General features: G+C 38.6%; 1 protein-coding gene across 1 annotated transcript in view; it reads right to left on the bottom strand.

Annotated features, from left to right (window-relative positions):
• The window catches only part of LRCH1 (leucine rich repeats and calponin homology domain containing 1), a 116,866-nt gene that overhangs the window by 38,531 nt on the left and 53,064 nt on the right, over nucleotides 1-25,271 (bottom strand). The window contains 7 exon segments of the mRNA XM_023749185.1: nucleotides 3,243-3,323; nucleotides 4,059-4,126; nucleotides 8,856-8,980; nucleotides 16,078-16,183; nucleotides 19,769-19,832; nucleotides 21,385-21,512; nucleotides 22,265-22,401. Coding sequence (XP_023604953.1) covers nucleotides 3,243-3,323; nucleotides 4,059-4,126; nucleotides 8,856-8,980; nucleotides 16,078-16,183; nucleotides 19,769-19,832; nucleotides 21,385-21,512; nucleotides 22,265-22,401 — 709 coding nt within the window.

The raw sequence follows: 25,271 nt of genomic DNA, 5'->3' as shown, positions 1-25,271 counted from the left end.
TCTCATGAAGGATGGCAAAATTGAGGTCCAGAAAGGAATCTACTCCCTCTCTCCAGGTCACTTGGATCTTACTCCTGGGTTCCAGTCTCATATTCCCATGCCACTGCTATTTCCACCTAAATAGACTGCTCTTTTTTGCTTTGGGCTCATATATTAATCAATCTAGAACTTGGAATAAAATTTCATTGGGAGAGTGATACAAGGTGTAGAAGGTAGACGTATGAAAACAGTATAAAGTGTGAGACCAGTGTGGCCTTCTCTGTCACGTCCTGTCTTCAAGGCTCTGTCCTGGGCTCACATTCCCTTCCCATCCATTTCCTGCCCTTGAGAACCTCATCCTCTTACACGGTTTCTGTTACTTCAGCACCTTGTGAAAATGACTTTCCAATCTAACTCTCAAAGTCCCAGAACTAAATATCTAGCAGCTGAATGTACATCGCCACATCGCTGCCTTGGGTATTATTCAGCACATCGTAAGCTGACCTCAACATCCTCTTCAAACCTGCTGTCCCTCCTGATTCCCCATCTCAGAAATGCCAGGGGCTCAGCTCTAAAACATCTTGGACCGTTCCCTCCCAGCCTTCTCACCATCCACTTCATGTAATCATCAAAGAACTACAATAGTACTTACCACTGACTAAGTATAATATATACAAGTATTAAAAGTATTAGAAACACCTGCAGAAAAATCTTCATCATAATATACTTCCAGTTTTAATTTTTTCTTAGCTTCTTACACATTTGAAACCTAATTCTATTTATATTATTGGGATCAAACATTAAGCATTTTATATACTTTTTTAAAATTAGCATTACATAATGAGCATTCTAATATTGGAAACTTTAATAAACATTTTATTGGATACATAATATCCCACCTTATTAATAACCAAAATATATTTCCTTTTTTTCCAAATATTTGTTATTAAAATACCTCCCCCCTCACAATCTTTGCTCATATCCTTTAGCCCCTTAGGATAAATTTTTAGAATTCTTTTAAATAAATGGTTTCTATATTTTTTAAACTACAACTACATACTACTAGGATGCCTTCTGGAATGGTTTTGCCAATTTACCTTCCCACTAGTAGTTTATATATTACTTCAAGTCCTCACAACCCTAAAAAGTAAGTACTTGTAACACACAACACACACACACACACAGGCTCTTTTGTCCGTTTCCTACCTTCTAATTACCTTGGTTTAGGATACGAAACTCAGCTCTCTAAAGAGCATGCCTTGATCAGGCACTTAATAAAAAGCTAGGCCTGAAACAATGATTAGAAAGAATTAACAACATGAATAATCATTTTTTATCCATCATTATCTTCCCTGCACATAATAAAATAAAGTCTCAGCTCCGCAACAGCATTCAAAGTCAACCCCTGCCCCACTCCAAATGTCCCCCTGGTGATTCTCAGTGCTGGCTGTACATCAGAGGCACCAGCATTACTTTTATAAAGTGGAAATGGCCAGAACCCAAACTCACAAGTAATGTCAAGGGTGTCTCTTTTGAAAGTTCCACAAGTGATACTGAAGCATGGCCAGGATGGAGATCACCTTACCTGCCTGAGATTTTTAAAACTTGTTCCTTTCTTTTTGACCTCTGTAACTTTGCCCAAGCTTTTAATTCAATCCAGAATTTGCTTTCTCCTTGAAATTGCTAGTTGCTAAAGGTTAATATCCAAACCTTTAGGAAGGCTGGTCTAGCCAGCTCCCTTTTTTCATCTGGGGTCAAGTGACACTCTATCAATTTTTAAACAAGTTAATCAGTTACATTTACAATAACTACTCAAAGCAATCTCCATCTACTATAGTTTAAGTTCATCTTTATATCCCCCAAGGTGCACACTGTAGATCTTCCTATGCTCTAAGCACTCAATTAATGTCTGCAGAATCAAAATGCTTTTCAATCAACAGATAAAGATTTTCAGTCATACTCAATCTGACCCATCACTATTTTTTCAGGACCTGACAACACTGGTGGTGTACACTCACTAACCACCTTTTCCTAAGTTCCCAGAACCTAGCTGAAATCAGCGTGGTGTGATTTCCACATTCACCACATTACAAAACCACATCATTTTCATATTTAAATTCCCAGGACCCCTGAAGAGTTTACCAGGAATAGGCTTTGGATCTATTTCTCTAATGATAAGGTAGTTATTACCTGATACCATGTATATTGTCTTACTGAAAAATATTTTGTCAATAGGAATTTCATTATCCTTAACTAAGTAACCAAAAAATTAATCTAATGCATGTAGTAGTTATTGACAATGGCTAATCTAATTTAAAAATCACCTTGTAGCTCAGCCGGGTGTAGCTCAGCGGTAGAGCGTCGACCTAAGAACCAAGAGGTCACAGGTTCAATTCCCAGTCCGGGCATATGCCCAGGTTGCGGGCTCGATCCCCAGTGGGGGGTGTGCAGGAGGCAGCCAATCAATGATTCTCTCTCATCATTGATGGTTCTATCTCTCTCTCCCTCTCCCTTCCTCTCTGAAATCAATAAAAATATATTTTTAAAAAACTTCAAAAAAAATCACCTTGTAACCCAAATCTTTAGAAATATATTATTTAATTAACATATATTTGCCATGATCAAATAAATATGGTAGTACTACTTGGCATAATGATTCTTCCCTTTTTGGGAAATCTCCCTTGTAGTTCTATAAACAGGAATTACCATATTTCTGTTTTCTCTCTTTTTTTTTTAATCCTCACCCGAGGATATTTTTCCATTAATTTTTAGAGAGTCAAGAGAGAAGGAAAGACAAAGGAATATTGATGTGAGAGAAACACATTGATTGGTTGCCTCCTGCAGGAGCCCTGACCAGGGCCAGTGGTGGGGAGGAGCCTCCAACTGAGGTATGTGTCCTTGACTGGAATCGAACCGGGGACCCTTTGGTCCACAGGCTGATGCTCTACCCACTGAGCAAAACCAGCTAGGGCCATATTTCTGTTTTCTAATTATTATACCAAAGATTCCCATATGAATTTCAGGAAGAGTGAATAAATTTCACTGAAGGGTGGAGAAAGGGGGAACTGGTTTCAATCTCTATAGAAGTTTGACTCTTATTTATGGATCTTGGGAAAACAAGCACTTAGAATGACTTCTTTATTTGTGGTTAGACAGAGCCCATACTGTGTATATAACTATCTTTATAAAGTGAGATAATGTGTTCCATGAATTAGTATGTATTATTTGCACATGAAGCCTGGGCCAAAGAAAGACATGCATACCTGTTGGGATCTTGCAGCAAATCTACTGCTTCTCTCAGCTGTTCAATCATTGCTGTAGTCATTTCCTGGTCTTTAGATGAACTTGTTCAGCAGCATGAAACCGGGCATGAGAATGAAAACCATCACAGAATATGAATATCATCTAAGTTTTTAAGAGCAAAATTACAAAAATCCATCTAACATATAAAAACTGATTTTGACCTGGCTCTCTGTGACCTTTGGCAAAATAATCTTTCTGTGCCTCAGTTTTGTCCTCTGGGAAATGGGGAACAACAAATAGAACTTAATAGGATTGTTTTAAAGGTGAAATGGGTTACCTGTAAAGGTGAAGTGAGGTATTTAGGATAGTGCCTGGCATGTGGTATTTAATAAATGCTAACTATTACAATTATTAAACTTAGGATCAGGGCACTAGATTTTTCTCAGATCTTAAAACTGAAGAGCCTGGATAAAGAAAGGGGACCAGGGCTACTTTAGGTCCAGCTGTCAGCTCCTTCATACAAATGGAAGGAAGCTAGATTCTTCACCTTAGAAGTCCTATCTATTTCTCTGAATCACACATTTCTACCTCTAGTCTCAAATCTGATAAAACTTGGGGCCAAGGAAAAGGTATGACCTTGCACTGTATTGCCCTAACACTGTGACAATAAGCATCAGACAGAGGAAAACTGGCTACTTCTTATCAATATCTTTGGGTAAGAAAATCAGCTACCCAAAGAAAAGCAGACCAGAATTCTTATCATGACAGGGCTTCCATTCTGCTTAAACCATGCAATTTACAGGATAGTGGCTCATAACTAGGCCCTCGGTACTCACATTCCCTCGGGTTGCCAGTGTATATCCTCTTCTATTCGTAACAGTTCTTCACAGTCTTCTGCCCTATCCTGTGGAAAGAACACATGGGTTTTCTGATAGCCACTGGCCATCAACAGTCACAGTCAAACCCTGACCAAGCCCATGTTCATAGCAGTACTATTCACAATAGGCAAAATATGAAAACAACCCAAGTGTCCCTCAATGAATGAATGAATAAACAAAGTGTGGTCAATACATACAATGGAATATCATTCAACCTTAAAAAGGAAAGAAATCCAAGACCTGCTACAAAGCAGAGGAATCTTCAGGACATTGTGCTAAGTGAAATAAGTCAGTCACAAAAAAAATACTATATGACTCCACTTTTATGAGGTACCTAGAATAGTCAAATTTATAAAGATAGAAAGTAGAATGGCAATTGCGAGTGGCTTGGGAAGGGGAAGGTTTGGGGAGGTAGTATTTAATGGGTGAAGTGTTTCAGTTTTACAAGATGAAAAGAGTTCTGGAGATGGATGGTGGTGATGGCTGCACAATAACATGAATGTGCTTAACATCACTGAATTTTACACTTAAAAAATGTCTAGGATGATAAGTTTATGTTATATTTATTTTACCATAATTAAAGATAAAATTTTAAAAAGAAAACCTAGAATAGGACCACAATACTTGTTAACTTACTGTCAAAAATTTAAAACATAATTCCTTACTGCTGTCTTAGCACCTCCTGATGTCCAAAGATTCTTCTGTTGGGCTTGTCAGTCACATGAGAAAGCATTCTGGCATTTGTAAGAGGAGAAAGGTGTGTGTGTGTTTCGGAAAAAATAATGTATAAAATACTTAACAACAGAAAATGCCTCAAATGACATCTAATAGGCTTCATATATGCAACATCCAGATTTCACTGAAATTCCTGCCCCCCACCTCCCTGATTATTTTCTCAAAGAAACATTGGTGGGAGTATTGGAAAGGTGTGTCCCACTGTTGGAACTTCTGGGTGCTTCTTTCTACTTTCTTCTCTGACACAGAGAAATGCTACTTTTGCTCAGCCAACAGCTAGAACAGAAGCCACCCTGAATGAGTGTATGTTTCTCTGACAAGGAAGGAACAACAACCAAAAGGACTGTTTCCTGCTTCAAGGTTCTGACACGTTGTTAACTCAGGCCCAGCCAATTCTCCAGATGTGTCACTGAGAACAAGTCTTCTTCCAAAGAGGTGGCTTGCCACCTGATGCCAGTCTCTGGCTTGAAAAATACTCAGACATTTTCTATATTGACTATACTTTTAGTGCATAATAAAGTCAACATATAAATTATTGTGCCACACTATCAAATGATAGTGACATTCATGGGAGAAAATACACTACCATACATGACCGAGAAAACATGTTCATATCTTTTCTTGTTGGGCTTCAACTACAAGAGCCATGGGTATTTCCTTCTAATTTTAAGTTTCATAATAAAAAGTAGCCAATAGTATGAAATATTGGTTTTCCTTGTAGTATGCAAAATAGGTCTTACTGGGTTTCTTTTGCTAAGTTAGACAGTTACATAGTTGATCTTAATTATTTGAAAATTCCATATTTATAAATTTGCCTACACAATAAAATTTACTTGTAACCCTGAAATCAATACTCGTGGTGCTCTAGAGTTATTCGCAGGCCTGCTGAGAACTGTGAAAAATCCTGAGTTCCCGACATGCACAGTTCCAGCTGACAATGAGCAAGGAAACCCTCCACCTTCTTGTTTCAGGTGTCGTAGTGTAAACAAGTGTCCTTTAGAGTATAGTTAGTGCAACATTTTCACATTTTTGTGCTTTTTTGGGGTGGTTTTGCTGTATACAATGCTCCCAAGCAAGGTGCTGAAGTGTGGTCTAATGTTCCTAAGCACAAGAAGGCTGTGATGTCCCTTAACAGAGAAAACATGTTAGACAAACTTCATTTAGCCATGAGTTGGTGGTGTGGGCTACAAGTTCAATGTTAATTAATCAACAAAACATATTAAATAAAGTGTTTTTAAATAGAAACACACATAAATACAATAAAATCCATTAAACACAATAAGCAAGGTTAAGTATTGAACATTTGACAGGGAACCTAACTCTATATTTATACTTTGGAGCAATGGCTCAGTATTTGATAATTCAGTGTTTTGAGGTGACTTTATACAACAAAGCTACCGAGAATAATGAGGATCAACTGTAGTTACAAAAACAAAAGATGCTAATTCAGTGAAGGAGAGAAAACAGGGTTATATAAAGCACAACTCTGGCTCCTCAAGGACTGAGTGGTCAGCACATTGTTGGCTGTCATGTACACTCAGGTTTTTAAAGGGATGCAAGTCAAGGCTGAAAGAGGGCTGGTTTTCAATGTATGACTTTTCATTTTAGATTTAGTTTTATTTTACTAGTAGTAGTTCTTTGCTCAAGTTTCCAAGAGAAGCCTCTTGTAGGAGCGGACATTTGCAGAATAGGTTTCTACATCCCTATTTACTCCCCTAGACCAGCCGTGGGCAAACTACGGCCCGCGGGCCGGATCCGGCCAGTTTGAAATGAATAAAACTAAAAAAAAAAAAAAGACCGTACCCTTTTATGTAATGATGTTTACTTTGAATTTATATTAGTTCACACAAACACTCCATCCATGCTTTTGTTCCGGCCCTCCGGTCCAGTTTAAGAACCCATTGTGGCCCTCGAGTCAAAAAGTTTGCCCACCTGCCCTAGACTCTACCCTCAGGGTCCATTCTGTAGAGCAGCCATTTCTACAAAGGAAAGCCCTTTGCTTCCTAAAATCTCTGAATCTAGGGAAATTTGCTTTTGTGAAACAAAATGCTTTATTTTACTAACTGCTTTGATTGTTTTCCTTCAGGGTTTCCATTTTTACTTTAGATTTTCAACTTAAGATAAACTCTTCATAAAATAAAGATGAAAGCCCACTTTTCCATATTTTATGACAGGCTTATTCCAGAACTAATAGGGGTCAAATCTGGGAGAACCTTGTGAAAACTACTGGCCTCAGAGCAATACCGTTAGATTTGCACTGTAGGAGAATGGCTGGCGGCAGAACAAGTGTGTGCGCACACGCATGTGCATGCAGGGGGCAGGACGTTGAGTGAGAAGTTTGGGTAGGTGGGACTCTTGCAGTCATCAGAATTAGAAATGATAAAATTTAACTAAAGCAATGTCAATAGAGGTAGAGGGCACAAATGAGGCAGTGGCTGTGAGATATTTTGAAACAAGAATTGATGGATTAGATATAAAGAGTTAGGTATTTCTGTGTTTCATCCTTCTACAGGCATACCTCGTTTCATTGCATGCCACTGTATTGAACTTTGCAGATATTGGATTTTTTTTTATAAATGGAAGGTAAGACTCTCCACTAGGAAAAAGATTATGACATACTGAAGGCTCAGATGATGGTTACAACTTTTTAGCAATAATGTATTTTTAAATTAATGTATATACATTTTTTTCAAAACAATGCTATTGCAAACTTAATAGACTACAGTATAGGGTAAACATACTTTTTATATGCACTAGAAAACCACAAAATTCATGTGACTCACTTTATTGAATTATTTGCTTTATTGCAGTGGTCTGGAACCAAACCCAAAATATCTCTGAGGTATGCCTGTATATAACTTCTTAAAATCATCTTAGTTTCTACAAATGTAAGTACTATGTCAGGTTCTTTATTTTTGTCTTGAGAGCATAAAGAACTCTTGAGTACACCAGGGTATTTACTATACAGTGTAAATTCACAATTTTCCTCACAGTTCCCTTGGAGGTGATGGCCACAGACATTAGTTTAGACAGACTCCAGCCATCCTAACACAATTCTCAGGAAATAAGGATGTGCTCTTAGAGACCCCATGCTTGGCTTTAGCACATTAACTCAAAGACCACCATCTCTCAGAAGCCACAAATCTGAATTTTACCAAATGAATCATCCTTGCATTCTTCAGTGCCACAACCTGAACCAAAAAAACTGGCAGAAACATACCAAGGCACTTAATCACGTCTCCAAGTGAAACCTTAACTACCAGCTTCAGTAAAAGGCTAGTTTTCCTCTCTTCTTTTTGCCGCCACTATGATGAAGCTTAGCAACTTCATCCAACCTTTCAACACCTCACTGTAACTACAATGGTTCTGGAACAAGTGTCCTCAGAGTGAACTCCCAAAAAGGGAAGACATTCATTTCCAGATCCTGAAAGTCTCCATTTTTCTCTTTATACTGTGGACATCTCCCAAGAAAAGTATTCACCTACAATACATTGAAGAGAATGTGAAATTTGTTTAGTTTGCCTTTTACTGAATGGTAATGGGCAACTCTGACATTTGCTAATGAATACAATGCACTGAATAGTGGCAAGATGAGTAATTTCTGAATTCAAAAGAAAACCATATACATATGCCAACAAATGAAAAGGTATGTATGGGAGGGACTGGCTCCTAATGTCAGAAAATCAATACTGAGGCCCTGGTGGGGTAGCTCAGTTGGTTAGAGCATCCCAATGTGACAAGATTGAGGGTTCGATTCTCAGTCAGGACACTACAGGAATGCAGAAAACAACCAGTGAATGCATAAACAAGCGGAACAATAAATTGGTGTCTCTCTCTCTCTCCTCTTCTCCCTCTTCTTCTCCCTCTAAAATCAATCAATTTTACAAAAAAAGAAAAATATGCTGAGCTTTGAGAAGATGTTATAAAGGTGGCAGTAAGATGACATTTAAGGTGATGCATTGGTAACCTTGAATCAAACAGAAGTAAATAAATAAAAAAATTAGTTGATCCTCAACTTGCCTTAATATAATTTATAAATTCCGAGTGGAGAACATCTGTTCCATGGGTAAATTGGTCTCTTTCTTCTCCAGAGTTGTCATTGTCACCAAGGGAAGGCTTTGATCGAAATTCCTGATGAAAGTCCCCTATTAGAAAAAAATAGACAGACAGAAAGCATGATTTCACAAACTGATGAACAAAGTACAGATTACCCTGAAATGTATCATCTAATCATTTCAATTTTCTCTCTTACCTTTTAAGGAGGTATATGACCCAAGTTTTCTCTTCCCTGAATGATGTAAGGAAAAGATAAAAGAAGAAAGAAGAGAAAGAAAGCAAAAGTAACAGAAAGCCACAAACTAAATTTAAGAGTTAAAAGCTTCTACAGTGGGGCCTTGACTAACGAGTGTCCCGACTAACGAGTTTTTTGAGATACCAGCTGTCTCTGGGCCGATTTTTTGCATTGAGTTGATAGAGTAATTTGAGTTAACGAGCTCCTTAATGAGCTAGGTCTCAGAACAAATTAAACTCATAAGTCAAGGCCCCACTGTATATGGCTTTGTTTCTTTTGAAAGAAATGAGTATGATTAAAAATGGTGGAGGAGTAAGTGGATGCTGCATGAACACGCTCCCAGGACCAAACTGGATTTACAACTAAATTACAGAAAAACTTCCAGACTAATCAACGGAAGACTCACTGGAGAGAACCCTGATAACCAAGGATGGAAAGTGGAGGCTGCATAGACACTGGTAGGAGGGTGGAGGCGCAAGAAGGCTGGCCGGGCTCCCACAGGCAGCAGCTGAAGTTCCAGAGAGATATCTCAGCTGTGGGAGGTTCCCATTGAGAACTCTGGGGTCTAATCTCCAATCTGGGCTGCACCAGAACTGAGAAAGTGGCCCACATAACATCTGATTGTGAAAAGCAGCAGGGTTGCTGTCTGCCAGGGAGAGATGGCTGGAAATGCAGGCACCCTCTTAAAGGACCAACACACAAAATTCCCTATGTAGCCATTCACCTTGTGCTCCAGCAGAGGGAGGGTGGAGTGGACTAGAGCTATGTGAGCAGAAGCCAGGTTTGGGGGCTCTGGGGTAAGAGCTCAGAAGACAGACACCCTGGTTTCCTGTGCTGAGTCATTCCCTCACACTGTGGAGGTCATCTTTCTCACTCAGACAATTGCTATCTAGGCGGTTTTGCCTGGGGTGTGGGGGTGGGGGAGGGGGGGTGTTGACAGTTGACTCACCCTATTGGAAAAAAATCCTTTCCCCAAGGTGTGGAGTTTCTGAGGCCCATTAAGAGACTGAGAATAACAATTAGCCTCCAGGTAGAAGCAATTGCACCATCCAGTTGGGAAAAACTCTTGCCACAACTGTGGATGATTGCCTGAGGGCTATTCAAGACTAAATCAAATCAGACTGCAAGCAGAGGCGAACTCTGGGGACTTTGAGTCTTTGCCTGATCTCATTACACAAAAACAGTGTTTGACACTGTCCTGCACTAAAGAATGAGAGAGGCATAGAAGATCTACCTAATATATAGTCACAAAACCAAACAGGCACCCAAAATGAGGAGACAAAGAAACAACTCCCAAATGAAAGAACAAGAGAATTCTCCAGAAGAAGAGATAAATGAAATGGAGATAAGAAACTTATCTGAAAAAGGGTACAGAATAATGATGGTAAAGATGCTCAACAGCATGAGAAAAGATATAGTAACTATGAAAACAGAAATAAAGGATGACATAGCACAAATAAAGAACACATTGGAAGGAATACACAGCAGAATAGGGGAAGCTGAGGATCGCATCAGTGAATTAGAAGACAGGGTAGAAAAAAATCACTCAACCAGAGAACCAAAAAGAAAAAAATTTAAAAACAGAAGGCAGCTTAAGGAATCTGTGGGACAACATGAAACTTCAACAATATTCGCATAGGGAATGGCATGAAGTACGCAAGGTAATGGAAAGCAAGGATCTGAAACCAAGATTACTATATCCAGCAAGGCTATCATTCAAAATAGACAGTGAAATAAAGAGCTTCCCGAACAAAAAAAAAAGGCTAAAGGAGTTTATCACCACCAAGCCAGCATTACAAGAAATGCTAAAGAAACTGCTGTAATGAGAAGAAGAGAGAGAAAAACCTAGGCATACAGAATTAAAATGGCAATAAATAAGTACCTATCAATAATAACCTTAAATATAAATGGATAAAATCTCCAATCAAAAGACATAGTATAGATGAATGGATATGAAAGCATGACACAACTATATGCTGTCTACAAGAGACCCACCGCAGAAGAACAGACTCACATAGGATGAGAGTGAAGGGATGGGGAACAACATTTCCATGCAAATGGAAAAGAAAAAAACCTGGGGTAGCAATATTCATATCTGACAAAATAGATTTCAAAATAAAGGTCACCAAAGAGACAACAAAAATCACTACATAATACTAAAGGGATCAATCCAATAAGAGGATATAACCCTAGTAAACATAGATGCACCCAATATACGAACATCTAAATATACATAAAAAACTTCTAGAGGACTTTAAGGGAGAGAGAGACAACAATATAATCATAGTAGGGGACTGTAATACCCCACTGACTTCAATGGATAGAACTTCTAGACAAAAAATTAACAAGGAAACAGTGACTCTAAAAGACATAATGGAACAGATGAATTTAACATTTCACCCCAAAGCTGCAGAATATACATTCCTCTCAAATGTACATGGGTCATTCACAAAGATAGACCACATGTTAGGACACAAAAAAAGTATATACAAGTTCAAGAAAATTGAAATCAAATCAAGCATCTTCTCAGATCACAATGGGATGAAATTAGAAATCAACTACAATAAAAACATCCCAAAACATTACAACACATGGAGGCTAAATAGCATGTCAAGAAAGAAATTAAAAAACAAATGAAAATGAACACACAAGCCAAAACCTCTGGGACACAGCAAAAGCAGTCCTGAGAGTGAAGTTCATAGCACTATAGGCATACCTCAAAAAAAAAAAAAATCAGCAATAAACTATTTAACCCTACAACTTAAAGAACTAGAAAGAGAGCAATGAAAAAAGCCCAGAGTAAGTAGAAGCAAGGAAATAATAAAGATTAGAGCAGAAATAAATGACATACAGACTAAAAAAATATATGAAAAATCAATGAAACCAAGAGCTGGTTCTTTGAAAGGATAAACAAGATTGACAAACCATTAGCCAGACTCATCAAGAAACAAAGACAGAAGTCCCAAATAAATGAAATCAGAAACACAAATGAAGAAGTAACCACTGACACCACAGAAATACAAAAGATTGTAAGAAAATACTATGAACAACTATATGCCAATAAGTTGGACAATGTGGATGAAATAGACAAATTCCTAGAAAAATACAATCTCCCAAAACTGAATCAGGAAGAATCCGAAAACCTAAATCGGCCAATAGCAACTGATGAAATAGAAGCAGTAATTAAAAAAAACTCCCAGCAAACAAAAGCCCAGGTCTGCATGGTTTTACAGGGGAGTTTTACCAAACTTTCAAAGAAGGACTAACACCTAAACTCCTCAAATTATTCCAAAAAATCCAAGAGGAGGGAACACTTCCAAGCTCTTTTTATGAGGCCAGCATTATTCTAATTCCAAAACCACATAAAAACACTAAAAAGAAAGAGAATTATAAGCCAATATCCCTGATGAACATAGATGCTAAAATCCTCAACAAAATATTAGCAAATTGGATCCAGTAATACATTAAAAAGATCATACACCATAACCAAGTGGGATTTAGTCCATGGATGCAAAGCTGGTATATTTGCAAATCAATAAACGTGACACATCACATAAACAAACTGAAAGATAAAAATCACATGATCACATCAATATCAATTGATGCAGAAAAAGCATCAACAAAACACAGCACCCTTTTTTGATAAAAACTCTCAGCAAAGTGGGAATAGAGGGATCATACCTCAACAAAATAAAAGCCTTGTATGACAAAATAAATCATCAACAAAATGAAAAGGGAGCACACTATATGGGAGAACATATTTGGCAATGATACATCTGATAAAGGGTTAATATCCAAACTATATAAGGAAGTCATACAACTTAGCAAAAGGAAGACAAACAATTCAATTAAAAAATGGCCAAAGACCTGAATAGACACTTCTCCAAAGTGGACATACAGATGGCCAAGAGACATCAAAACATGCTCAAAGTCATTGATCATCAAAGAGATGCAAATTAAAACGATAACGAGGTATCACTTTACACCTGTCAGAATGGCTACCATCGACAAATCAACAAATGACAAGTGCTGGCGAGGATGTGGAGAAAAGGGAACCCTAGTACATTGCTGGTAGGAATGCAGACTAGTGCAGCCATTATGGAAAACAGTATGTAGCTTCCTCAAAAAATTAAATATGGAACTGCCATTTGACCCAGTGATCCCACTTCTAAGAATATATCCTAAGAAACCTGAAACATCAATTAGAAAGAATGCATGCACTCCTATGTTCATAGCAGCAAAATTTATAACAGCTAAGATCTGGAAACAGCCCAAGTGCCCATCAGTAGATGAGTGGATAAAAAAGCTGTGGTACATTTATACCATGGAATTCTATGCAGCAGTAAAAAGAAGAATCTCTTACCCTTTGAGACAGCATGAAGGGACCTGGAGAGTATCATGCTAAGCAAAATAAGTCAGTCAGAGAAAGACAAGTATTACATGATCTAACTCATGTGAGCGATACATTATACAAAATAAACTGATGAATGGAGTGGATCCAGAGACATGGAAGCATGGAAGAGAGTGTGGATTCTGGGCAGGAAGGCAGGGGATGTAGTTGTGTGGGGGGTAATCAACCAAAGACCTTGTATGCGTATATGCATAACCCATGGACATAGACAATAGGGTGGTGAAGGCCTTGGACAGCGCTGGGTTGGAGGGAGTAAATGGGGGGGGGGGGCATTTGTAATATTTTCAACATAAAGATTTATTTTTAAAAAAATCAAATTCCATCTTAGGCTTTTAAAAAAAATCATATATGAGCATTTATTCTAATAATGCTGGCAGTGTGGGAGAGCAGTAGGTCATCCACAAAAATCTGCTCTGCTCACTTCTTATGTTTTTCTTTTTTTCTATTTTTTTAAATAGATTTTTATTGATTTCAGAGAGGAAGGGAGAGGGAGAGAGAGAGACAGAAACATCAATGATGAAAGAGAATTATTGATTGGCTGCCTCTTGCGTGCCCCTCATTGGGGATCGAGGCCCCAACCCTGGGCATGTGCTGACTGGGAATCGAACCCTGACTGCCTAGTTCATAGGTTGACACTCAACCACCAAGCCACGCCGGCCAGGCATGTCTTACGTTTTTAAGGAACAAAGAAAAGAAAGTATAAGAGAGCTTTTGTGTTCTAAATCATGTGTGATGAGTAAATATTTCAAATTCAAAATTCATCAAATACTTACTGAGCAACTACTAAATGTCAGGTATGCTAAACATTGTAGAAATTAAAAAGCTAGTCAAACCTGACTCATGGTCCTTAAGTAGCAAACAATCTCAAGAAAGAGTGTGGGAATAAACTAAAACAAGAACCTAACATTCTAACAACAAAATATGTGACTATGGCAGGGGCCACATAGGGAGGAAAGCACTCTCAGAGCACATCCAACTAGGCTGTGTTCCACTCTGCAATCCAGAGGGTGAAGGGGAGGCAAAAGGAGCACCAATGTTTTCTCTCTGATCTGAAGACTAAAAAGGACCAGGTAGGACCACCATGAAGGACTCCTGGCCAGCAGAATACTCACTTCTACAACAGATGGGAAAAACTCACTGCCAACAAATTATATATATATTTTTGAATTTGCCTGAAACACTATCTGCTATCCTGCATAATGTAATAAAACTTATCTAAATCAATGAAGTGGCAATTATATTTTTGCATAAAGTTTACAGTTATAGTTTTGGACAATATATGGTTCCAATCATTATCTCAGATCAATAAATGCTAAACTTAAGTCCTCACTTAAAAACCTAAATGTAAAAAGTGAAAGCAAACATTAAAGTTTGAGTAACTTTAAATGGCTCACTCGTCACTAAAGAAAGCATATTCAAACTATTAGGTAAATAATCTGCATATTAATTTAATTCTATACTAGTCATACATCATGAAATAGTCTCTGTCACAAATTAGTAAACACTAAATTTTAGTATTTTCTTTAAAAATCACTGAATAAACAGGAGCAGCCTAAATACTGCCATAATGTAATCAAACGAGGGCTTCATGAGTGGGGCTTTCTGGGGTCCTGGTAAAGTCCTGTTTCTTGAACTGGGAGCTGGTAATATGGTTCACTCTGTGAAACACACCAGTAAGATATGAAATATATTACTAGTATTTTGAAAGTATGCAGGACATCATTTGATATTATCAAAGAACCATAGAATTTTAAAGCTATAGAAGCAGTTAAAGATTACCTAATCTAATCATCTAATCACTTACAGGTGAGAGAATTAAGGTCCATTAACTTGTCCAAAGTCAAGCTGGGGGATACAACTCAACTACATCTCCAACCCTCACGTGTAGTTAGCTGTGGCCATACAACCAAGACTAGGGTATAAGTGCTGGCTGCTCCCCCTAGGCCCAGTCCATAAAAACTTCCTATGAGCAAATCTCCATGTGCTCCCCCTTCTGTTGTGAAACAGAAGGATTCAGAAACTTTGGAAGTCTTATGTTAAAGAGAGTGAAATCTCAGCATGATAGAAGCTTGGGTCCTTGAATCACCACTTGGAGGGCAGTTGCCTGTCAATCACAACTCCTATTTGAACTTAATTTGGATTGTGTTAAACCAATGAGATTTGGGGATTTTATGTATTACAATAGAGTTATCCTAAGTAATATATCTACATTTATTTTCTTTCAAATAATGAATTTAAAGAATCCATATAAATCTTCAGAATGAGAACAGCTTCACTATTTACTAGCTGCATGACCACTGGCACATTACTTAAACTCTCTGAGCCTCAGTTTCCTCTATAAAATTGAGATAATTAGGAGTATCCACTTTAGAGTTTTGAAGTTTCAATGAGATCATCTTCACAGATTAGCACAGTACCTGGTGCATAGGAAATGTGCAATAAAAGTTAACTATTATTATTGCCATATGTGTGCATATTGTAAACACAGCATTTTAAACTTAAAAAAACAAGCACTTTCTCCCCGTCTTTCATTCTCAGACCTTTTATGGGACTAAGGTGATGGCATGAGTCCTCCTTGATGATCTGTTCTTCTTCCATGATATTTGACATTGGAACATTAAGGCTAACAGTGTCTTCATCAGAAGGCTAGAAAGAAACAAGGCACTGCTTCATTCAAGGAGAAGTGTTATCATGTAGATTAAGAGAATGCTATATGGTTAAAAAAAACAAGAGTGTTTTTAATATTGAGTAAAAGACACCAGATACAAAGGACAATTCATTTACATAAGTTTAAAAACAGGCAAAACTAATCCATGGTATTGAGGTCAGGATAGTGGCTGCTCTTGGGTGAGTGGGTGGGCACATGAGTGGGGCTTTCTGGGGTCCTGGTAAAGTCCCGTTTCTTGAACTGGGAGCTGGTAATATGGTTCACTGTGTCAAATTTATTGAGCTAACACTCATATACTTCTCTGTACATGTTTTGAGCTGAAATGTGACCAAGTGCCTGGCGATATTTGCTAACCTAAGAGCCATAGTCAGAGTACTAAGAAGGACTGTGCAACACCTGACAGAACAAAGGAATACTTGCAAATATGTCACCACAGGAGTCCTACATCGAATCAACCATTTTAACAGTGACATTACTGTGAACTCTGACAACACTAATTTACCAAAACTCCATTAAGATTTCATGTGGCTCATCACAGAAAGCAGACAGTCAACCTCTGTGACAATATCTCATTTATTTACAGTGCACTTTACGTGCTTTATAAATTAAGCTTCAGTTTATTTCCCTGTTTTAGGATGAGGCTGCTACATTAAATATATAAAAGTGCTAAATGATTTTGTGCAATTTTTGGAGTAACACTGCAATTTGGTAATTGGAGTAAGTTTTCTGTGGGAGTATTGTTTCCCATACCAGTTGATGAAGTTTACTCAGAAAATGTCTGATTCTATTACAAATAGAGGCCCAGTCCCTCAGCCCAGCCTGAACCCTCTCCAAGCTGGGACCCTCGGGGGATGTCCGACTGGAGGGATCGGGCCCGGGCCTAAACCGGCAGTCGGACATCCCTCTCACAATCTGGGACTGCTGACTCCTAACCACTCGCCTGCCTGATTGCCCCTAACCGCCTCTGCCTACCAGCCTGATCCCCCCCAACCTCTCCCCTGCAGGCCTGATTGACGCCTAACTGCTCCCCTGATGGCCCAATCGCCCCCAACTGCCCTCCCCTGCCAGCCCGATCGCCCCCAACTGCCCTCCCCTGCCAGCCCGATCGCCCCCAACTGCCCTCCCCTGCCAGCCCGATCGCCCCCAACTGCCCTCCCCTGCCGGCCTGGTTGCCCCCAACTGCCCTCCCCTGCAGGCCCAGTCACCCACAACTGCCCTCCCCTTCTGGCCCGTTCACCCACAACTGCCCTCCTCTGCCGGCCATCTTCTGATGGCCATCTTGTGACGATGTGGGGCAGCCATCTTGTGGTGATGACATGAGGACGTTGCACGAGGGCGTAAGGGCTACCTAGGCTTTTATTAGTATAGATGTCTCTACCTCAGTGTTATTACTTAGTGAAGTTTTCCAAATCACAAGGACCAGGAACCTCACTTCAGCTGATTTTGGCTTGCTCCTAAATTTCTGAGGCTATGACTTTCGTACAATGTTCATTTACTTTTGGACATGTACACAAATTGTTTAGAAACTAGCAGAAAATAAATGTGCATTTCCTTCATTAAACAGATGTTCAATGAGATCCCAATTTTTTGGCTTGTTTATCTTGAGAAAAATGTGTTTTTAACTTCTTACTGACAAATGCTAAAGCAATCAGATAATGGCAATAGCAATAAAGGAAACCAGGTGTGATCCTTGAACCCCACAATGAGATATAAATGGGGAGCAAGATCACCTGACCATAGACCAGGGGTGGGCAAACATTTTGACTCGAGGGCCACAATGGGTTCTTAAACTGGACCGGAGGGCCGAAACAAAAGCATGGATGGAGTGTTTGTGTGAACTAATATAAATTCAAAGTAAACATCATTACATAAAAGGGTACGGTCTTTTTTTTTTTTTAGTTTTATTCATTTCAAACGGGCCGGATCCGGCCTGCGGGCCGTAGTTTGCCCACGGCTGCCATAGATGGTAACATATTGCCAAACAAAGTGAAAACAAAAGACTACAATGGTTAATTCAGAACCTTTATCATTCTAAAAAAACAAAATTTTGTTGGAGGTATCCTCAGGTAATGAGGCTACCATGTGAGAATTGTGCTTCTTATTCTATTGAATGTAATCTTTATAATCCTTCTTTCTTCCACCCTCCTCCCATCTAAAAACTCAGCAAAATTCCAAAGATATACATCTAGTTAAAAAGGAGAGAATAAACTCTTGACTTCCTCTTTTAGAATATTACCATCCTACTTATACTAAGTGAGAACAGAAGGATAATGAAGTTCATTGTGCAATGTTTCATTAATGAACTTAATTATCCTTAGAAGGCAGGTAAGGATAAAGCAGAGTCTATTTTAATTTATTAGAAATAAGCTTAGGGTGAGTAATTTCTAAAACAAGGGGGCATTTCAGGAGACTTAGGAGTTTTAATAAAGCTAAGGGGGTTGAATTAAATACAACTTATAAAGCAATGTGTTGAGTATTTTCTCCCCCAGGGAACCATAGTAAACTATTCACATGGCTCCATGACAGTCATTTTTCTTTTATTAACATGGCCTTTTTTCTGCCTCCTAATTCTTCTTCCTTTTGAAATATTCTAAGTATCCTAGTTTTTTTTTTAATACACTGCTTTATAAAGCATTTTTTAAAATAAATTAAAATACCTTAGCTATACATTACACTCAAAGGTCTGACAAGAACAGGAATAGGCATTTTTCCTAGAATCACACCACATATAATTAAAACATAGATTCCTTAGATGGGGTAATTGGCCTATTAATTATATCTTCAAAGAGGATTATAATGTCTCAAACTCTACAACCACAGAAACTCAGTAAGTTCCCTCACCAAGGGAAGATCTGATGCTACATCATGCTTACTCCACCTAGCCCTTCTACCTCCCCAGGTCAAGAAGCCCCATTTAATGGTATGCTAGTGAAAGATTTGGGGAAATCCAACAGACTATGAATGAAATAATAATTGTGCTAAATAAGCTATTTTACCACCACTTGAGGAAGCTCTAGTGTTAGAGGCCTCCTTAGCTTACAAATAATTAAACTTTTTACCCAATGATCTAAAAAGAGTTCCAGGAAACAAATACTGCAATAAAAGCTATGGCTATTCATAAAAGCATTTTCTTGGGGTAAACTGCTAAAATGCAATGTACATTTTGATTCCTGAACATTTATGCATGCATATAACAATGTTTTCCTAAATTGCTCTGTCATTTAAAAACAATAATTTATCAAAAATGCCTCATGGATACTTGCACATCACTTAGTCATTTCATAATATTTATTAAGCATTCAAGAATATTCCAGAAAATGTGTGTGGGGGGAGGGGAAGGAGATAGGAATCCTACTCCTGAGACATTTGCAAAATATTAAAGATTTAGAAATAGCTAATATTTATATAATACTTGGAGGATTTCAAATTGCTTTCACAAACATTATCACATATTCCTATGCAGAGGGTTAATGCCTTTTTACCAGAAAAGAGTTTGATAAGTGTAGCAGATCTATCTAGAAGCAGGGAAAGAAAAAAAATCAGGAACAGATCACGAAATTTACCTCTGTGGCCGATAATCGCTTATCTCCATTATCACTTCCAACGCCTGAATCAGAATCCTTCTTGCTGAGATAGATGCCATCAATATTGAATTCATATAAAGAAATTAAAATCACAAAGTTCACAAGATACGTCAATTTATATTCAAATAATGAGTTTGCTATAGAAATTGTTATTATTATGACAAGGCAGCAAATCAGTTCCGTATTAAAGGATGTTAAGACAAGGGCCTAATGAAAACCAGATACTTATACTGTCTAAATGGAGCACAAAATAAATTCTTTGTGTTCAGGGTTTCATGGATTTACACTTTAATCAAGTAATTTTTTTTTGAAACAGTTAACAATTTTCTTATTTTACTGATTCTAGCATATAAAAAAAGAAAAAAAAAACCCTAATTGCTTTTACATCTTATGTTTTGAAATGTTGGTAATCTTGAATAACTCTGTAAACTTTAATCCAGTGACTAAATTTGATGGCATGTTTTAAAAAATAAGGAATACATATTTTAAGCAGTATATAAAAGTTCCACTAGGGTAGTCTGAGATTTTAAGTCCCTAGTTCTCTTTTTTAATAAAAAGTTAAGGAAAGATTCCTGCAGTGAAGACTTCTCAAAAACAATCTGTGTTTTGTAAGTGTTCAGTGTGGGAATTTCATTCTCCAAAAATTCAAGGCCTGATTTATGCCAACAAAAGGCCAAGGACATGTGAAAGGATTCTAACACTTCCATTCTAAACAGGAAATGGCAAACTATGCATTCTGCATTCTAAAAAGACAATTAAGAAAAATAAAACCTGCAATTTTTCTTAACAATGTTCCAGGGGCATATTAAAAAATAATAATTTAAAAAAGGCTTAATATTGTTGTTTTAATTGATAAGCAAAAGATACTTATGTTTATTTATTTTAATATGTTTTGATTGATTTTTAAAGAGAGAGGAAGGGAGAGAGAGATAACACCCATATAAGAGAGAAGCATTGATCAGTTGCCTCCTGCACAGGTGTCCAACCTACAATTTGGGCTTGTGTCCTGATGGGGAATCGAACTGGTGATCTTTTAGTTCACAGGACATCACTCAACCAACTGAGCCACACCGGCCAGGACCCTATGTTTATATTATAGACTAGTGACCCCGCATGTGAAATCTCGAGAGACCCAGACCCACGGGAAATCGAGCGAGGCCCGGGACCCCAGACCTCGCAGCACCGTGGGACACCCACAGTCAAGTTCCCGCCCACCCGTGCGCTCAGCATCCTGGTGACTGGTCTTTGGTCGTTATGGTGTTAGGGCCACTGGGTTTTTATAATATAGATCATATATCATATATCATGTACCATACACACACAAACACTCACACACACACGAGTGTGCACATACACACAGCACTCAAGAAGGACTGATTTTTGATTAGGAGAGAGTATACAAGACTCGAGAAATGCCAAAATGTTATCAATAACATCAATTTTCTCTTTCCTATTCCAAAAGTTTCTGGAACTCTAAGTTATAAATCTGCATTGGTTGAGTGAAGCAAAAAAATTTTGTTTAATTTAGTTACCTGGAATACCTTGGCCTTGGAAAAGTTCTAAAAGGGGCTTTGAGCCAGGGCAGTCACACTCACCTGTCTTCCACATGCTGGTGTAATTGTGGCCTCTCCATCGTGTGCAGATAAAGAGAGTCAGTTGCTTTAATCTGACAGGCTTGTATGCTCAGATACTTGAATATGTGCACTTTGCCCTTTGTGCAAATCTATGGAGAAATTAATAATACTTATCTATTTTTAATGGCAAAACAAAGTATAAACACTAGATATCTGACTCTGTATATTATAATTTTTGCCTTTTCATTCTAAGAAACGCTTCAACAATGCACACCAAATTTGACCTCTACAAAACATATAAAAATTTAGGCAGTAATTTCCTCCGAATTCCACTTTGAATAGAAAATCATACTCAAGCAATGTAAGTCTTTTTTTAAACTAAAATGCAAAATCCTAACAGAAATGTGTTTAAGTATAAATATATGAAAAATATAGAAGTCAGCTAACTGACCTGAAAAAATTTCAATTCTGGAAGCATATATATTTCATTTTTTTCCTTATAGCTTAATATTTGAACTTGAACCTTGTCTCTAAATAACCAATAATTATATTTCAAAATACTTAAGCTCCATTTTCCAGCTAACATTAAAATAAGGACTATATTAATTTTTTACTCCATGAAAAAGTTTCAAATATATGTACAAATAATAAAATAATCAAACATAATTCTGGATTGCAGCGATCAGAATAGTGAGCCCAATGCTGGCAAATGAACTTGGCGTAGAGAAGACAACTTATTGTAGTCAGATGCACCCAAGGTTTCATATTTTTAGAGACTGTAACTGCTTATGATCATGTCTAATGCAACATTAAATCAGCAGAATATTAACAAACTGGCTCTGGCAAGAGTTGCCTGAGCACATTGATAGCATATCCCACATATCTTTGCCAGACCCCTCACCTGTGCTGGAGGAGACTGCAAAGGGTTATTTTCAAGTAGTAATATTTGCAGCTGCTTCATCTCTCTAAAACAAATGGGAATCACGAGCACTTTATTGCAGGAAAAGTCAAACTTTACCAAGGGAAGATCTACTAGTTCTAAAGGAACAGAAAAAAGAGAAAAAAGAAGAAAAAGAAAAAAAAAACTCAGAAAAGCAACAAGATTAAATGGCCAAACATTCAGCAATTTATTTTCTGCTTATCAGTAGAAATGTCATTTAGCACAATCAAAAGCAAGTTGTTCATTAGGAATATATAATATTTGCATAGATATATTTTAGCAAAGGGGAGGGGAAACCTTTCATTGGGAGTCCAATACATTTGAATTGTTGTTAGTTCTGAGAAGAGCTGAAAATACGTGATATTTACAATATTTATTGTTTAAAATGCTTTTATCCTCCCAGCAAAACAATCACATAAGTCACACCACACAGAATATGTTTTAACTCCAAAATGTTTTCAAGCAGTACTATGGTAGGCAGTTAGACAGGAGCAGAGCAAGAATGATGGGCCAGGTAGAGAAGGTCACCAGTGTGCAAAGCCTCCCCCCCCAACCCCCACTCCCAGGCCTAGCAATGGATAATTGTAGGGTGGGACCTTGCCCCCAGGGTGACCTTTCCTCCCTTAGCATAGGACTTGTCATGTGGTTTAGAACCCCTGACCTTCCCTCCCTAGAGATAACATCTAGATTTCAGTTGCATTTCAGCTCCGGGCCCAGATAAGTAACAAAACTAGACAAGCAACTCCATGGCAGACCTCAGGACCAGCTGAGTTGGATAATGACCCCCAGTCTTGGTGCTGACCAATCAATCAGTGGAAATCCTAACCCTGAAAGGACACACCTGGAACGCTGCTGAATAGCCTATTGAGATCATCCCCTGGGACATCCCCTAAAAATCTCCACCCTTAAATCCCTTAGCATGGAGAACCTAAGGGTTGCTCTTCCTCCTGGGAGCATGCCTGCACCTTTCCCCTTCCTCTCCCTTTACCCCTCCCCACAGACATGTTACCTTTCTCACTTCTAAACTCCAAGGCCCTTCCTTTACCTCCATAACTAGTTTCCTTATCCCATTTCTTCTACAAATTACTTCTTCTACCTCTGTGATTTTCTAAATAAATATTCTCTTGTAGTTTGAGTCTTGACTTTGAATTCTTTCTTAGCCAGAACGCAAGTACCAAGGTTGCTGAACCCAGGTCCGGTCTGAACCCACATGGTGCCATTCTGGACACTGCCAACAGTACTTGATAACATATGAATAATATGCTAATTATAAAATATTCTTATCCATTTAATGTATCAAGGCTGGCATGACCTCAGAAGTAGTTACAAGAAATATGTTCATTTTTTTTAACTCCACTTTAAAAAATAAATGCTATCTAATTCAGAATTTGCAATGAACCCTATAATCCGGATTAGATAGGGCTTTATTCTGCTTAAAAAAAAAAAAAAAGGCTTGGTGCACAAAATTTGTGCACGAGGAGGAGGGGGTCCCTCAGCCCAGCCTGCCCCCTCTCACAGTCTGGGAGCCCTCAGGGGATGTCCTACTGACGACTTAGGTCCCATGGGGAGCGGACCTAAGCCCAGTCTGGCCGCGGAGGCTTGAAGCAGGCGCCCGGTGTGGGTGTGTGTGTGTGTGTGTGTGTGTGTGTGTGTGTGTGTCTGCTGGGAACCTGCCCCCAGCCGCATCTCGGAGGCTCGGAGCAGGCGCCCCTTTGTGTTGACCTCTCAGGCTCGGTGAGAGCCAGGCCCCTCCTCGTGAGCTGGTCATGACTGTGATGGAGTCTTGACCTCATTTGCATATTACTTCCTTTTTTTTAATACCTATATAGATATAGATACAGATACAGATATAGATATTTCTATTGATTTCAGAAAGGAAGGGAGAAGAGAGACAGAAACATCAATGATGAAAGAGAATCACTGATCGGCTGCCTTCTGCACACCCCCAACTGGGGACTGAGCCTGCAACTGGGAATCGAACCTCAACCTCCTGGTTTATAGGTCAATGCTCAACCACTGAGCCACGATGGCCAGGCTTTATTCTACTTTTTAAAAGTCTTCTGTAGCTCCACAAACAAGACAGAACATTATATTTAGCTTAAAATACCCACCCAGTAGCATAGTAAACACTCAGTAATTTCAAGCATTCCAACCGACACTAGCAGCTGCAAGAAACAAGTCAAATATATTCCATACAACAACGAGGCTGAGCCAGGCCAAACATGTAGGTGGCATGGGACAAACCACTAGGATCTCTGCGTCAGAGGCTCCGGAGGGTTCATTTCAAAACAGCCTTGCCACATTTGTTATGGAACCTGGTAAGGGTTGAAACATGGTACTTTCAAATACTCAAGGATTCCAAAGAGGAGGAAGGGCAGAAACTATAAATAGAAGAGGAACCAAAGGCAATGCCCTGGAGTAAGAATTAACACTATTCCTCCTCCCCACCTAGATTGCCCCAGGGTTTTCACTTCTCTAAGCTATATGAACTTTCAAGTTCCACCAAGAGCCACTAGCAACCAGTAAGTATCTCTTCTCCAGAATACTACTCCCTCTGGGTTGAAAAGGACTTTCCTTCTTTCATGCCTTAGTGACTACCTTGTATTAAAGAAAGGAGTCATGGGACTGCAATGCTAAAAATAAGGCAGAAGAACATGGAACTCAGCAGGTCCCAAACTCAGGTCCAAGATGAGCAGCTGGGTTAGAGAACTCAGGAAGTGTACTCTTTAAATTGCCTTGAATTCACTGCTCAAACCCAGCTCTCCCAGCCAATAACAGGATTAATTATTTGCCTCAGCACACACAGTGCTGGTGATTGCCTTGAGGAAAGGGCTTTGAGCAGAAGGAGGTGGAGAAGAGAGGGAGGAACAGTTTGGAATCCAGAAAGTCAAAGAAAAAAAAGGGGAAAGTAAGCTCCTTTTTCACTCATATTTTTTTTCTAAAACATTAGGAATTAGGGGGGTTATTT

The sequence above is a fragment of the Myotis lucifugus genome, unplaced genomic scaffold, assembly GCF_000147115.1.
Source record: "Myotis lucifugus unplaced genomic scaffold, Myoluc2.0 scaffold_7, whole genome shotgun sequence".
Lineage (NCBI taxonomy): Eukaryota > Metazoa > Chordata > Mammalia > Chiroptera > Vespertilionidae > Myotis > Myotis lucifugus.
The sequence above is the reverse complement of the archived record's forward strand: the minus strand, read 5'-3'. Positions and strand labels throughout refer to the sequence as shown.